This window comes from Bombina bombina, chromosome 3 (assembly GCF_027579735.1).
Source record: "Bombina bombina isolate aBomBom1 chromosome 3, aBomBom1.pri, whole genome shotgun sequence".
NCBI lineage: Eukaryota > Metazoa > Chordata > Amphibia > Anura > Bombinatoridae > Bombina > Bombina bombina.
In genome coordinates, this window is record NC_069501.1 from 1,026,433,640 (window position 1) to 1,026,451,537 (window position 17,898).

At 38.3% G+C, this 17,898-nt stretch overlaps 1 protein-coding gene across 1 annotated transcript in view; it reads left to right on the forward strand.

Annotated features, from left to right (window-relative positions):
• Positions 1-17,898, forward strand: part of HIGD1C (HIG1 hypoxia inducible domain family member 1C) — an 83,116-nt gene that overhangs the window by 12,771 nt on the left and 52,447 nt on the right. Inside the window, exon 2 of the mRNA XM_053708215.1 lies at positions 1,170-1,270. Coding sequence (XP_053564190.1) covers positions 1,180-1,270 — 91 coding nt within the window. The 5' untranslated portion in view covers positions 1,170-1,179. The remainder of the gene's footprint in view (positions 1-1,169; positions 1,271-17,898) is intronic.

Sequence of the window (17,898 nt, forward strand, 5' to 3'; positions counted from 1 at the left end):
TCTAGTCAAAATTAAACTTTCATGATTCAGATAGGGCAGGCACTTTTAAACAACTTTCCAATTGACTTATCATTAACTTTGCTTTGTTCCCTTGGTGGTAATTTTGAAAAGCTAAACCTAGGTATTGCTCAAACTGATTTCTAAACCGTTGAAAACCGCCACTTAGCTCAGTGCATTTTGAAAGTTTTTCACAGTTGGACAGTAATAGTTTGTGTGTCATATAGATAACATTGTGCTTACTCCCATGGGGTTTTACAAACGCTAGGATTTACTATTGAAACAAAGGGCACTTTCATTCATGAAGTAAGATACTTCATGTAGAAAGCTCCTTTATTTGATTCAATCGATCGCCGCTCTTAGCTCCTACAGCAGTCCACGGCTTAACGCCCAATTTTTTTTTTAAGCCATGCGCTGCTGTAGGAGCTAAGAGCGGCAATCGATTAAATCAAATAAAGGAGCTATCTACATGACGTATCTTATACTTCATGAATGAAAGTGCCCTTTATTTGTTTCAATAGTAAATCCTAGCGTTTGTAAAACGCTAGGATTTACTTTCACTTTAAGCTCAAATATCCTCCTGCACCCTATCAATATCATGCAGCAGTAACGGTAAAAAAGTTATTTTAAATTACTATGGTTTCTGGTCACTTTGAAATGGCGGCCAAGCTCTGCCCACTAATGACATAATGATCTTGGCTGCATTAAAGGCTTCACTAGTTACAGAAGACTCACTAATTGGATTAAACAGACTGTCAATGGTATTCTGCAGTAACTTTTTTTTTTTTACTGTTACTGCTGCATGATATATAAAAGGGTGCAAGAAGATATTTGCAGCTTAATCTAAAGTAAGACTTTAAGATGACTAAGGTGTAGACTGTCCCTTTAATTTCTATCCACCCTATTCTTTACATTCTGATTGAAGGGGTCAGTAAGTGGAGTCACCTTTTAAACTGGCAATAGGGGATGTGGTCATTTCTGCCCAAAATTCTTAGAGGGTGAATTGATTGCCCTGTTATAGGTTAATTCATAGCATGTCTATTTTTGACTAATGGAGGGGTTAAATATGTGCGTACACATGTTTGTATAGCAGTAATTAGGTTGACTCAAATGCCGCTAATCACTTTTTGCTCTTGTTGTAACAAACTATTTTTTATTTCCATCCCTTACAGAACAGAAACGATGTCTTCAGATAGCTTTACACCAGGGGAGCCTGACTCCGCTTCCAGTAAACTGCTGAGGAAGTCCCAGGAATCTCCCTTTGTCCCTATAGGTAAGGAACTGTATGAATCTGCACACAAACTCCATACTTTAATCTTTCAGCAATGTGTTTAATACAGAAAAGGGGCATACCTGTCAGTTTTGTTTTTTCTTGTTTAACAAAACAAAAACATGCTTTAAAGGGGTAATCTAGTCAAAATTAAACTTTCATGATTCAACTACACCATGCAATTTTAAGCAACGTTCTAATTTACTCCTATTATCAAATTTTCTTTGTTCTATTGCTATCTTTATTTGAAAAAGCAAGAATGTAAGCATAGGAGCCAGCCCATTTTTGGTTCAGCACCCGGGTAGTACTTTCTGATTAGTTTCTAAGTGTAGCCACCAATCAGCAAGTGCTACTGAGGTGCTGAATCAAAAATGGGACGGCTTCTAAGCTTATCTTCAAATAAAGAGTACAAGCGAATGAAGAAAAATGAATGGGAGAAATTTAGAAAGTTGCTTAAAATTGCATGCTCTGTCTAAATCATGAGCGTTTTAATTTTGACTAGTCTATTCCTTTAAAGTGCACTGGCGTGTTAGAAAATTTTAATTGGATTAGTGCTTTTATAAAAAAAAAAAAAAACTTAAGGGCATGAGGCCTCATAACATACTATAAGGTAGGGTTATTCAGTTTTTGGCCTCAGGACTCATACGCCAAATGAAACCCCAATTTTTTTTTGTGATTTAGAGCATGGATTTGAAAAACACGCTTCCAATGTAGTTCTATTATCAAATTTGCTTTGTCATGGTATTATTTAAAGAAATGATACCAAGAGAATGAAGTCAATCTGATAATAGAAGAGCATATCATTTTTAAAGTTTTTTTTTTTTTTTTTATATACAGGTGGTGAGAGTCCACGATCAATTACTCCCCCTACCACTAGGAGGAGGTAAAGATCTTCCAAACTAAGAGCTCAATAAAACCCCTCCCACCTCACTCATACCTCTGTCTTGTCTTTGCCTCTGCTGGAGGTGGTGAAGAATGAAGATGTGCATCATATTTAGTAAAAGTACAATTTCTTGTTGGTGGGGATGTATTTGGTAGTAGCATATATTTTGCCTGTTGGGATTTCGTCACAAGCCTTGCCACGGGAGTCGCAGGTACTTGTTTTTTGCCTCTGCCTGTTGGTTCGATATACTCCTATTCCAGCTCCTCTGCTGTTATGTTTCAGCACTGTTTTTGGCTTCCTACAAATTTCCTGCAGTGACCTATGGGCAAATATATAAGTTGAAGGTATAATAGAACAATATAGGGTTAATATACAGATAAAATAAAAATATATAAACGGAATAGTGTAGATTATGCAGATTAAAGGCCAAAACCAAACCATCTATTAGCATTTTAGAATAAACAGTCACCTGGCAAATAAAAACTTCATAGGAAAAATGTGAAGAAGGCCTATAGTGGCAAATACAATGTAGTAGTACAAGACATATAACCTTTTGTGATGGGGTGAACAATGTAGTGGGGTGTAATACAATTTCCTCATAGAGAATATAAAACAGAGATTTAGCTCTTGTATTGAGATGGAGAAAGCTAAATAGTAGAGGCAATTTACCTTATGGGAGTCATGAGTAAGCAGGCATCTTCTAATATATATGGGTTTGTGATGGTGTTTAAAACATGAGATTTTTATTTTAGTCTCCTCCATCTCTACGGCCGCTAGCCACGAGTGAGAAAGTTATATTTATAAGTAAACATTTACACCTTATTGTGGCTAAATTTATAACAAGCTTCTGTAAGGGTATGTAGAAAGAATAGTGTGATCTTATGTAGGCTTATGCTCTAGATAAACACATCGTAATGAGGCTTCAGGTACAATAGCACTTCTAAAACATAACAATGACCTCATAACAATGGGTCACTATGTATAACGTAGAATTGTGACCCATAGGGTCATTTTGTTATGTTTTAGAAGTGCTATTGTATCTGAAGCCTCATTACGATGTGTTTATCTAGAGCATAAGCCTACATTCTATTGGAGGAATTCTAACTTAACAAATAAAAGTAAATTTTCACTGGTATGTAATAGTGTAAACCTAACAAAATATAACTAAGCAACTCTGGGTAATCCAACACCATCATCAAATCAGGAACACAGCTATATGTGCTAAATCAGCCCCTGGTTTTTGCTTGCGCACAAACTCTGTAGTCTCAGATAAGCCTCTTTGTATTTGCTGAGTGGAGCAGTTCAGTAAAATGAGGTGTTTGATGATGGCATAAACAAACGGCACTCCAATGTTTGCCCCGGGAAGAGATGATGTTCAGGGCAAGTATATTTTTTTTTTCAGGCGCCATGTGGGTGTCGGTTCAAAGATATGAGCAAGAGTTATTGTATTAGTCCCACATAGAAGAGGATTATAAAAACCCAACTTAGACATATCTTCTGAGACATTGCGCTTCTTAAACTTCTGCCTTTGTGTATGTTTTTCTCAGTCTCGCCATGTGGCAGTAGAAAATGAGCTGTGTGGGATTGTTGTGTGATTGTGTCAGGAGCAGATCCTTCCAGCTTGTCGGGCAGGATCGTAGTTAACTCACAGGGATCAGGAGAGGCGATAAAGGTCCGGTATGGTAGTAATGAAGTGCTTGTTTTCTCTTGTAAGGTGTATCCAGTCCACGGATTCATCCATTACTTGTGGGATATTCTCCTTCCCAACAGGAAGCTGCAAGAGGATCACCCACAGCTGTCTATATAGCTCCTCCCCTAACTTCCACTCCCAGTCATTCTCTTGCAGCTCTCGACAAGAAAGGAAGTATCAAGAGATATGTGGTGATTTAGTGTAGTTTATCTTCAATCAAAAGTTTATTTTTAAATGGTACCGGCGTTGTACTGTTTTTCCCTCAGGCAGAAATTAGAAGAAGAGTTCTGCCTGAGGTTTTTGATGATCTTAGCATGTTGTAACTAAGGTCCACTGCTGTTATCACACATAACTGAAGAGTATGGGAAAACTTCAGCTGGGGGAATGGCCTGCAGAATTAACTGCTCTGAGGTATGTTCAGTATATTTTTTTTCTAGAGAGGTAAGGTCTAGAAAATGCTGACAGTGCCTGATATATTTAAGGTAAGCCTGATTACAGTGATTTAACAAACGACTGGGATCATGCTTGCAGTAAAGGGTAATATTCATGTTACTTGCTCTTATTACTTAGTATGTAAAACGTTTGCATGATATTTAAAAAATGTTTTTTACTTAGGGTGATAAATCTTTATTTGGGGCCTAGTTTTCCACATGGCTGACTAGATTTCTCCTAGGAGTAGTTATTTATGGCCCTTTCACTTTGAGTGCATGGTGGGAGGGGCCTATTTTCGCGCTCTAGTTGCGCAGTAGTTTTTACAGTCAGACATCCAGCTTCCCTGAAGGAGTCCCCTGACATATAGGACCTCTGTAAAGGGTTTTTGTGCCTACAAAAGTCGTTTTATGGGCAGGTAGGAGCCATAGTAGAGCTGTGGCAGTTTGCTTGTGACTGTTTATAACGGTTTTACCGTTTTTCTGATTCGTTTTTGAGCCTGAGGGGTTAATCATCCATTTGCAAGTGGGTGCAATGCTATTTTAGTCTATTATACACACTGTAAAAAATTCGTAGAGTTTACTGCTTTTTTTCACTGTTTTGCAGTTTGTGATTGTTTTCTTCCCTTAAAAGCACAGTACCGTTTTTTATATTCTGCTTTTTCACATTTATTAAAGTGTTTTCCAAGCTTGCTGGTCTCATTACTAGTCTGTTAAACATGTCTGGCATAGAGGAAACTCCTTGTTCATTATGTTTAGAAGCCATTGTGGAAGCCCCTCTTAGAATGTGTACCAAATGCACTGATCTTACTATAAATTTTAAAGACCATATTCTGGCTTTAAAAGATTTATCACCAGAGGAAATTGACAAGGGGGAAGTTATGCCGACTAACCCTCCCCACGTGTCAGAACCTATAACTCCTGCTCAAGGGACGCCAAGTACATCTAGCACGCCCATTGCGTATACTTTACAAGACATGGCGGCAGTTAGGAATCATACCCTTACAGAGGTATTGTCCAAACTGCCAGGGTTACAAGGAAAGCGAGACATCTCTAGGACTAGAACAAATACAGAGCTCTCTGACGCTTTAGTAGCTATGTCTGATATACCCTCACAATGTGCAGAAGCCGAAGCAGGAGAGCTTCTATCTGTGGGTCATTTTTCTGATTCAGGGAAGACACTTCAACCTGATTCTGATATTTCTACATTTAAATTTAAACTTGAACACCCCCGCGTGTTGCTCAGGGAGGTTTTAGCAACTCTGGATGACTGACGCCATTGTAGTCCCAGAGAAATTGTGTAAGTTGGATAAATACTATGCAGTGCCTGTTTACACTGATGTTTTTCCAATCCCTAAGAGGTTTTCAGAAATTATTACTAAGGAATGGGATAGACCAGGTGTACCGTTCTCTCCCCCTCCTGTTTTTAAAAAGATGTTTCCTATAGATGCCGCTACACGGGACTTGTGGCAGACCCTCCCTAAGGTGGAGGGAGCAGTCTCTACCCTAGCGAAGCGTACAACTATCCCGGTCGAGGACAGTTGTGCTTTTCTAGATCCAATGGACAAAAAAATTAGAGGGTTACCTTAAGAAAATTTTTATTCAACAAGGTTTTATTCTCCAGCCTCTTGCATGCATTGCCCCAGTCACTGCTGCTGCGGCTTTCTGGTTTGAGTCTCTAGAAGAGGCTCTACAGGTAGAAACCCTGTTGGATGATATCCTTGACAAGCTTAAAGCTCTTAAGCTAGCCAATTCATTTGTTTCTGACGCCGTTGTTCATTTAACCAAGCTAACGGCTGAAAACTCAGGTTTTGCTATTCAGGCGCGTAGGGCGCTATGGCTTAAATCCTGGTCAGCTGACGTTACTTCAAAGACTAAGCTTCTCAACATTCCCTTCAAGGGGCAGACCCCGATCCAGAAACGGATCTAGTAGGGGGCAGACTTTCTCTCTTCGCCCAGGCATGGGCAAGAGATGTTCAGGATCTCTGGGCATTGGAAATTGTGTCCCAGGGATATCTTCTGGACTTCAAAGCTTCTTCCCCAAAAGGGAGATTTCATCTCTCACAATTATCTGCAAACCAGAAAAAGAGAGAGGCATTCTTTTATTGTGTTCAAGACCTAGTTATGGGAGTGATCCACCCAGTTCCAAAGGAGGAACAGGGGCAAGGCTTCTATTCAAATCTGTTTGTAGTTCCCAAGAAAGAGGGAACCTTCAGACCAATCTTAGATCTCAAGATCCTAAACAAATTTCTCAGGGTCCCATCCTTCAAGATGGAGACTATTCGAACCATCCTACCTATGATCCAGGAGGGTCAATATATGACTACCGTGGACTTAAAGGATGCTTATCTTCACATTCCGATACACAGAGATCATCATCGGTTTCTCAGGTTCGCCTTCCTAGACAGGCATTACCAGTTTGTGGCTCTTCCCTTTGGGTTAGCTACGGCACCAAGAATCTTTACTAAGGTTCTAGGGTCACTCCTAGCATCCCTAAGGCCGCGGGGTATAGCAATAGCCCCTTACCTAGACGACATTCTGATACAGGCGTCAAATTTTCAAATCGCCAGGTCCCATACGGACATTGTTCTGGCATTCCTGAGGTCTCCATGGGTGGAAAGTGAACGAAGAAAAGAGTTCTCTATCCCCTCTCACAAGAGTTTCCTTCCTAGGAACTCTGATAGATTCTGTAGAAATGAAGATTTACCTGACAGAGGTCAGGTTGTCAAAACTTCTAAATTCCTGCTGTGTTCTTTATTCTACTTCTCGCCCTTCAGTGGCTCAGTGTATGGAAGTAATCGGCTTAATGGTAGCGGCAATGGACATAGTGCCGTTTGCCTGCCTACATCTCAGACCGCTGCAACTTTGCATGCTCAGTCAGTGGATTGGGGATTACACAGATTTGTCCCCTCTACTAAATCTGGATCAAGAGACCAGGGATTCTCTTCTCTGGTGGCTATCTCGGGTCCATCTGTCCAAGGGTATGACCTTCCGCAGGCCAGATTGGACAATAGTAACGATGGATGCTAGCCTTCTGGGCTGGGGTGCAGTCTGGAACTCCCTGAATGCTCAGGGCTTGTGGACTCAGGAGGAGGCACTCCTTCAGATAAACATTCTGGAACTAAGAGCGATATTCAATGCTCTTCAGGCTTGGCCTCAGCTTCCTGCGGTCAGGTTCATCAGATTTCAGTCGGACAATATCATGACTGTAGCCTACATCAACCATCAAGGGGGAACAAGGAGTTCCCTAGCAATGTTGGAGGTTTCAAAAATAATTCTATGGGCAGAGGTTCACTCTTGCCATCTATCAGCTATCCATATCCCAGGAGTAGAGAACTGGGAGGCGGATTTTCTAAGTTGGCAGACTTTTCATCCGGGGGAGTGGGAACTCCATCCGGAGGTATTTGCACAGTTAATTCAATTTTGGGGCAAACCAGAACTGGATCTCATGGCGTCTCGTCAGAACGCCAAGCTTCCTTGTTACGGATCCAGGTCCAGGGATCCCAAGGCAGCGCTGATGGATGCTCTAGCAGCGCCTTGGTCCTTCAACCTGGCTTACGTGTTTCCACCGTTTCCTCTGCTCCCTCGTTTGATTGCCAAGATCAAGCAGGAGAGAGCTTCGTGATTTTGATAGCACCTGCGTGGCCACGCAGGACTTGGTATGCAGATCTGGTGGACATGTCATCCCTTCCACCATGGACTCTGCCGCTGAGGCAGGACCTTCTACTCCAAGGTCCTTTCAACCATCCAAATCCTAATTTCTCTGCGTCTGACTGCTTGGAGATTGAACGCTTGATTCTATCAAAGCGTGGTTTCTCTGAGTCGGTCATTGATACCTTAATACAGGCTCGAAAGCCGGTCACCAGGAAAATCTATCATAAGATATGGTGTAGATATCTTCATTGGTGTGAATCCAAAGGTTACTCATGGAGTAAGGTCAGGATTCCTAGGATATTATCTTTTCTCCAAGAAGGATTGGAGAAGGGATTGTCAGCTAGTTCCTTAAAGGGACAGATTTCTGCTCTGTCTATTCTTTTGCACAAGCGTCTGGCTGATACTCCAGATGTTCAGGCGTTTTGTCAGGCTTTAGTTAGAATCAAGCCTGTGTTTAAACCTGTTGCTTCGCCATGGAGTTTAAATTTGGTTCTTAAGGTTCTGCAAGGGGTTCAGTTTGAACCTTTGCATTCCATAGATATTAAACTTATCTTGGAAAGTTCTGTTTTTAGTAGCTATCTCCTCGGCTCGAAGAGTTTCGTAGTTATCTGCTTTACAATGTGATTCCCCTTATCTCATTTTCCATGCAGATAAGGTAGTGTTACGTACCAAACCTGGTTTTCTTCCTAAGGTAGTATCTAATAAAAAAATCAATCAGGAAATTGTTGTTCCTTCACTATGTCCTAATCCTTCTTCAAAGAAGGAACGTCTTTTACACAATCTTGATGTGGTTCGTGCTTTAAAATTTTATTTACAAGCTACAAAGGATTTTCATCTTATTTGTTTGTGTTCTACTCTGGACAGAGGAGAGGCCAAAAGGCTTCGGCAACTTCTCTCTCTTTTTGGCTAAGAAGTATAATCCGCTTAGCTTATGAGACTGCTGGCCAGCAGCCTCCTGAAAGAATTACAGCTCATTCCACTAGAGCGGTAGCTTTCAAATGGGCTTTTAAGATTGAGGCTTCTGTTGAACAGATTTGTAAGGCGGCGACTTGGTCTTCGCTTCATACTTTTTCTAAATTCTACAAATTTGATACTTTTGCTTCTTCGGAGGCTATTTTTGGGAGAAAGGTCTTACAGGCAGTGGTGCCTTCCGTTTAAGCACCTGCCTTGTCCCTCCCTTCATCCGTTTCCTATAGCTTTGGTATTGGTATCCCACAAGTAATGGATGAATCCGTGGACTGGATACACATAACAAGAGAAAACAAAATTTATGCTTACCTGATAAATGTATTTCTCTTGTTGTGTATCCAGTCCATGGCCCGCCCTGTCATTTTAAGGCAGGTGTTTTTTATTTTTAAACTAGTCACCACTGCACCCTATAGTTTCTCCTTTCTCTTGCTTGTCTTCGGTCGAATGACTGGAGGTGGCAGTTAGGGGAGGAGCTATATAGACAGCTCTGCTGTGGGTGATCCTCTTGCAGCTTCCTGTTGGGAAGGAGAATATCCCACAAGTAATGGATGAATCCGTGGACTGGATTCACCACAAGAGAAATAAATTTATCATGTAAGCATAAATTTTGTTTTTCTTTCAGCCGCACCTGGGGCACTTTGGTATAGCCGGCAAGTTCCGGTCTGCCAGTGCCGTCTCTCCATTCGGCTCTAAGGGTAAGGGCTCTTCCACATGAGAGTTCTATAAGTTGCTTATTTGGAAGGGTGACATTTGCTCGATCGGGTCTCCAAAGCCAGATGAGGGTAGTCCACATGTGGATATTACGGTCTTGGCACACATTGTGGGGGTTGTTGCATAACTCTCTGACATCTGCAGGTAGCGCCTTATCATATAGGGTTTGTAGAAGCTTTGAAAATTTCAGGTATTGGGCGTCGTGCCGATTTTAAAGGAGCATGATCGCACATAACTGTTTGGTCTTTTGAGATGCTGCTGCTCAGTGTTTATAATTGAATCCAGGTGTCTGTATGAGTGTATATTCTATGGTCCAGAGATGGACAGAGACCCCGGGGGGGGGGGTGCCTATTGGTAAGCAACCGCTTTAGGCCTGATACTTCCATTTCATGGCTCCAGTTTCGTTTAGACAACATGTGTGGTTTTAAAATGTTCCCAATGTCATAAGGAAGAGTTATATATTAAAGTTCTGTGTGGATGCTGTCTCATTAATCCAAAAATCTGCGGATTATTAGATAATCTTCTAGAGCTCTCGAGAATGCTTACTGTCATGGACACTGTACGGACACGCCCCCCGCAAGTAGTATATTTTTTTTTTAATAATTTGGCACTCTATAAGCCGTTTAGGTCTATCGTTATATAGCCTTGGGACAGTTATGTGTAGTTTTTGGTAATTCTCCTTTTAAATAACTATTTTTTTTTTTCCTGTGTACTTTTTGACACATTTACACATGCCGGCCTTTGAGCCTGCATGCATCAGCGTGATGACGTGCATACTTTTTGGCAAGCTTTTTTTCTGCCTATGACATAACTTGATATGTGCCTCACTTCTCAAGTACGCTGTCTAGATGCAGGGTGTACTGTTTATTGCATTCCTGATCTATTTGTTTATGAAACAGTTTTTTAGTTTCTTTCGGAGGGGGTAAGTGTTTACCTTTACTCGACCTCTTTTTTAATGGGGATATTAACATTTAACTTTGTGTTTTTTTGCATTTAACTTTATTATACGTTTTCCTGCAGTTATGAAGTAATTTAATTCTGTCCCTATGCTGGGTCATCTGAACACTTTCCTACCAGTGTTAAATGTTTATATTGTAAGCATGTTGAGGTTTTTCCTCCAGCACATTTATGTGATAAATGTATTTTAATGCATTCTGGCCAGTCTGGGGCTGCTCTTGCTTCAAAAGGTATTATTGTTCCTTCTGTTTGTTCCTTTAAAGATTTTACTAGTTTCACTCCTGGATTTAAGGATTTTCTTCGTACAACTGTCTGAAATGTTGGCGGCCATGCCTCCCAAGTAAGTGTAAAAGACCAGTTAAGCATTTACTCTCTACTAGTTCTAAGCCTTATTTTTCTATTGGTGATGCTGTGTCCTCAGAGGAGTTTTATTCTGATGATAGTCATCTGTTAATGAAAATTAAATATCCTTATTCATTTAAAGTTGAGCATATTTGTTCACCTTTTAAACTGATGCAGTATAACTGTAAAAAGCTGACAGGAAAATATCAACTGAGCATCTCTATGTAATTGAAGATATTTTACCTCACAACTTCCTCAGCTCAGCAGAGAAAGTTATACTCAGCTGCAGGTAAAAAAAAATGAAGAAATGAACAGCAGCCCATCAGCAGTGCTAAGGCCATGAACTCTACAATGAAATCTCATGAGTCAAGTCAAATCTCATGAGATCACAGTAAAAAACTTCAGAATCTTTTTTTGTGTTTTGTCAGAAGAGGACACAGAAATCTAATTCCTCCACTCAGAAGCAAGGTTCCTCTAGTTTTGTTTGGAAGCCTAGTTCTAACTTGAACAAGTCCAATTCCACTCCCCCATCCAAGTGTGCATGAAGGCGTGGCCCCGATCCAGAGGCTTTTTTAGGGGCAGGCTATGCCTTTATCAGGAAGCTTGGGTTCTAAATATAGATTCCCAGCGATATCTAATAGATTTCAAAACAATTCCTCCCAATAGAAGGTATTTTCTGTCCAATGTTCCATGAAATCTTGTAAATGCTCAATCCATTTTGGATCTAGAAACTATGGGGTTGATTGTTTAGATTCCCTTGCGGGTGCATGGACTGGGATTTTATTAAAATCTCCATTGTTCCAACGGAGGAGGGAACTTTCAGACAAGTTCTGGATCTGAAGGCTCTGAACAAGTTTCTCAGAGGTTTCTGCAAGGTCAGTTTATGTCCACAATAGATTTTTACCTCCATTTTCCTATGCAAAAGGAACATCATCCATTTTCTAAGGTTTGCTTTTTCTGGACAAGCATTTTAAGTTTGTTGCCCTACCTTTTGGTCTGTCTACCGCTCCCAGAACTTTCTACTATGTTGTGGGTACCCTTTTATTAGTAATCAGATCTCAGGGTATTGCTGTTTCTTTACCTGTACAATATCTTGGCTCAAGTTCTATCTTGACATTTTAGCAGAATCTCACACCAAGAGACATATTTTTTCTTAAACATGGTTGGAAAGTGAATTTTATGTAAGTGGCAAGAGTCCATGAGCTAGTGATGTATGGGATATAAATTCCTACCAGAAGGGGGCAAAGTTTCCCAAACCTCAAATGCCTATAAATACACTTCCCACCTCACTCATACCCCGGTTTTACAAACTTTGCCTCCTTAGGAGGTGGTGAAGCATGATGTGCTGGATTTCTTCTGTGAAAGGTGCTTCTAAGCATATTGAAGCCCAGTTCCTCTAAGTACAGTGTGTTTCTGAGGGATGTGAAGGGAGTATTGCCTGATACCATGCTTTCACCTATGGGAAATCTATTTATAAGGCTCTCTGTAAATCGGTCGCAGGGATTCATCTGCTGCCTCCCTTTACAGATCAACATTATACTCCTCTACCGTTACCTCTGCTGATGTTTCAGTACTGGTTTGGCTGTCTGCTATATATGGATGGGTGTCTTACACTGTAAGTATATACTTTTATTATATAAGTCGCTCTCCGCTATGGATTGGGCAATTTTTAAGTAAAGTTGTTATATTGTTTATATAGCGACTTTGTGGCTAAATATTTGTCAAGGTTGGTAGTCTGGCTCTTTTGAGCTAGTAATTTATTTATAAATTAAGATGCTAAGTATTATGTTAGTCTCATGGAATGTTGATCACATTTTATGCAGCTATAATAGAAGTATCCATTAGGCTTTATTTTGGTACATTTTTTTTTTTTTTTTTGTATATACAATCAAAATTTTTACCTGCTTTTTAGAGTGATAGTTGTATTAGAAATCTTCTTCAGCTTTGCATGTCGCGCATGTGATGATGCCATTTGTCATAGGGTGACGTCATCGTGTGCCATTTTTTTTGGTGCCAAAAATGTACTTTTTCCCACCAAAATTTGTATCAAACCTGTTATTTAATCAATTTCTCCTCCTTGGAGTCTCAATTCGGTTTTAAAGATTTTGCATGCTTCTCCCTTTGAGCCTATGCATTCTTTGGATATTGAACTACTTTCTTAGGAAGTTTTATTTCTTTTGGCTATCTCTTCTGCTAGAAGGGTTTCTGAATTGTCTGCTCTCTTGCGAGTCTCATCTGATTTTCCATCAAGATAAAGCTGTTTTGCGGACTTCGTTTACATTTTTTGCCTAAGGTTGTGAATTCTAACATCAATAGGGAAATTATTGTTCTTTCCTTGTGTCCTAACCCTAAGAATTCTCTTGAAAGGTCTATACATTCTTTGGATGTGGTAAGAGCTTTAAAATATGTTGAGGCTACTAAAGGTTTCAGAAAGACTTCTAGTCTATTTTTTCTGGTTCCAGAGAAGGTCAGAAAGTCTCTGCCATTTCCTTGGCATCTTTGTTGAAGCTTTTGATTCACAAAGCCTATATAGAGGCGAGGCAGTCACCGCCTCAGCGTATTACAGCTCATTCTACTAGATCAGTTGCCACATCATTGGGTTTTCAAGAATGAAGCTTCAGTTGATCAAATTTGCAAAGCAGCAACTTGGTCTTCTTTGCATACATTAACTGAATTTGACCATTTTGATGTTTGCTTCTTTGGAAGCAGCCTTTGGTAGAAAGGTACTTAAGGCAGCTGTCTCAGTTTGATTCTAGTGCCTATGGTTTGAGTTTTTTTTAATTTTTTTTAAGAAAACGTAATATTTTAGATTTAATTTCTCAGAAAATAGCTGTTTTTATTTTATCCCTCCCTCTCTAGTGACTCATAGACTTCCACATCTTGGGTATTATATCCCATATGCCACTAGCTCATGGACTCTTGCCACTTACATGAAAGAAAACATAATTTTATGTAAGAACGTACCTGATAAATTAATTTCATAGTGGCAAGAGTCCATGAGACCCACCCACTTTTTTTGGGTTATGATTTTTTTATATATATATATATATATATATATATATATATATATAAAGCACTTTATCCTGTTCCCCTTTTTTTTTAATTTTTTTTTATGCTTTTTACTCCATTTACGCCTCACTAACTTTGCTATACATTAAACTGAGGTATGAGTGAGGTGGGAGGTGTATTTATAGGCATTTAAAGTTTGGGAAACTTTGCCCCCTTCTGGTAGGAATGTATATTCCATACGTCACTAACTCATGCCACTATGAAAAATATGAATTTATCAGGTAAGTTCTTAAATTGTTTTCCCATAACAGAAATTTGTGCTTCTGTTAATTCTGTCTTAGATAGATTAAAGATACCATTTCCTAAGACAGAATTAACAGAAGCACAAATTTCTGTTTTGGACAGAGGACTTAATTTCGCACCCAGTTATAGAATCAATAAATTTGATACCTGTATAGGAGTGCAGAAATTTATACGTAATTTGTGTATTAAAAAGTACTTTCTCAATAGTCCTATTGTAAATAATAAGATCCCAGATTCCAACAAATACAAACATGCAGAAGTAAAAAACAGGTCCTTATTTAATCCCACACAATACAAGTCTGCCCCAATGGAAACATTTTTAGAATTAGTCCATAGAGATATTAAACATCTAAAAACTAATTACACATCTAATTTGACTAAGGAGGAACAAATAGCATTAAAAGAACTACAGGATGACAAGATAGTGGTGAAGCCGGCCGATAAGGGCGGAGGCACAGTTATAATGGATAGTGAAAAGTATGATGAAGAATGTCTCAGACAATTGAATGATTTAAGCACATACAAAAAATTAGATTCAAATCCCGTATTTGTTTATAGAAAAAGAATTGAGAAATATCTAAATGAAGGACTAAAAGAAGGTATTTTAAATAAGTAGTATCAATATTTATGTAATCAATTCCCCAAAACTGCCAGTTTTTATATACTCCCTAAGATCCACAAAGATCCAAAAAATCCCCCAGGGAGGCCCATTGTGTCTGGGGTAAACTCACACACTAGTAACTTATCTGCATACATAGATTCATTTCTGCAAACATATGTTAAGAACACAAAATCCTATTTAAAAGACACTATTAGTATACTGAACCATCTTGAAGACATTCAATGGAATAAAGATTGGTTGTTAGTCACTGGAGACGTCACATCCTTATATACCATAATAGACAAAGAACTAGGGATTACTTCAGTACGAAATATCTTAAGAGGATACTACCCTTGATCCTAAACAGTTAGTTTATCTTGGATGGTATTAGGATCATCTTAGAGACCAACTATTTTTGGTTCAATAAAATATACTATTTACAAATAAGTGGAACGGCGATGGGCACCAGATTTGCGCCCAGTTACGCCAACTTATATATGGCCAATTGGGAAAATTTATACATCTATAACTCCCCCTGGGCGCAATATCTGGTGTCCTATCGTCGTTACATAGACGATCTGTTCCTGATTTGGTCAGGAACAGAGGGTCAATTAAATTAATTTAAAGAATATCTAAAATCTAATGAGTTTAATATAACACTTACATGGAATCAGAGTAGAACTAATGTAGAGTTTCTTGATTTGGAAATATACATAGAAAATGAGAGATTTAAAAACTAAACTTCTTTAAAAGTATTGATGTAAATAATTATATTAGTTTAAATAGCTGTCAAAGACACTGGTTAAAGAACATACCAAAGGGACAATATGTCCGCCTTAGGCGTAACTGTAGAGATGAAGCCGTTTTCCAAACTCAATCCAAAATATTAAAAGAAAGATTCATAGAGAACTATTCTAGTAATTTCTTAGAAGAGAAAATAAAAGTGACAAAATTGGATAGAAAAAATCTACTCCAATATAAACATAAAAGTAACTGGATTTCAAAAAATGGATAAGGATAATTCAGCAAGCAGATTAATTTTACAACATAGCACCCAAAGTAAAGAAGTCAGAGAGATTATACAAAAACATTGGGGAATTTTATTTAGAGACCCAAGCTTATCTGAACTCATAGAAGACAAACCTTATATAATGTTTAAAAAGGTTCCAAACTTAAAAGTACAACTCTCACATAAAATAATAAAAAAGACAGAGGGTACTAATTTTAATAAAAACTGGTTACCATCACCCCCAGAAGGTTTTAGAAGGTGCCAGTTTTGTAATGCTTGTAAAGAAATGAAAAAGGGACCTAAAATATGTAATTCTATTCCACTGATGGAAAAAGGAATTATGACATTAATCAATTTATCACGTGCAACAGTAAGAATGCAATATATCTGTTACGTTGCACGTGCAATTTAATTTACATAGGACGCACCTCTAGGCTTCTAAAAACAAGACTGAATGAGCATATCTATAATATAAGAAAAGGTTTTCAGAAACATACATTATCGGCACATTTTGACAAAAAACACAATAGAAGAATAGGGGATCTCGAGTTTTTGGGTATCGGGAAGGTAGAATATGGGTGGAAAGGAGGAGATATACAGAATCAACTAGGTCGTTTGGAGATGAAATGGATCCATATTATGGATAGTTTTATACCAAATGGCCTTAAGGATTTTGAGCTTCATCATTTTTTATAAGTTCCCCTATTAATATATCCTCTAATGTATCTTTTTTTTAAAAATATAAAAAAGAGATTTTTGGAAAAATTAATTAAATTACAACTCCTTATCTCTGAATACTAATGTATTAATATAAAATAGTAACAAATAACAATTTGAGGGTACGAGTACTATATTAAATTCAAGATACTAAATCATAATATCTGGTATTAAATAGTTCTGGATACATGCAGAAAATTATGTTTAGATAAATTGGCCCTAAGACCATCATTAAAAGGTTAGATCCCATTTGTAAAATGTACATGATTCTGTTTCTGACAAGAATGAGAACGTTGCTAACACTAAAGAGTGCTACGTTGTACATTTCTCTTTATGCTTCTTATTAATATATCGCACACGAATTGTAAATATTCTCTATTTAAAGGGTGCTAATTATTTACTGGTATGGTACATATTAGACTTGTCAAATGAAACAATTTCGTTTAATCAATGTGAATACTTTTGTTAAATATGTCTGCCCTTAACATTTATGCATATATTGGTGAATGCCCTCACTCGAAATATTTCTACTTGTAGATAGTTCCATCGTGACCTCAAATTTAAATATATGCCCACTCCAAAAATGGAGGACCGTATACCGGATTTCCGGTTCAATGAATCTGAATGACTTAAATTAAGTTTTGGACATGCGCACACCATCCTTGATAAAGCTTCTTGCGAAACGTACGTCGGATTTACCGCTTTTTGGCGTCTTTCTAAGTATCTGCACACCAATAAGGAGAACAACATTTACTGGACTTTCTGGGGGAGGTTGTGTGGTTCAGTTTCTACACACCTTACCACGGTTTCTGGTATCTTGTTAAGCTCATATTGAGCAATTACTACATTGTATTGCCTAAACTTATTGTACAAGGTGTTTATAGCTGGTCTTGAGACGCTATTTTATATATTGTATTTTAATAAAATTCTTTTATTCGAACAACTGGTACAAGAATCTGTTTACCCAACAGTATAAAAGTGGGTGTGCGCTTTTACCTGAGCTTGGCTATAGCTCCACCGCATGTGAGTAACCATTTGCACAGACACAAGTTTTGTATTGCAACAAAGTTACAGAATTATGCTATGTGGCATATTTTCTCTTTTTTATGAGGATCAAGGGAGATCAAGCAGAAGATTGAAGAGTGCCAGGAAGAATCTACATATCCTTATATGAACTCTAAATTATTTTATGGTCTTATATATATTTGTGGCACCATATACTATTTTTTTTTTTTTTTTTTTTTTTTTGTGTGTTTATTTTACTATATCACATTTATTTCACTTTTTTCTTTTTTGTGATACTTTGGTACTTATCATTTTCTCTTGTTAAGTGTATCCAGTCCACGGATCATCCATTA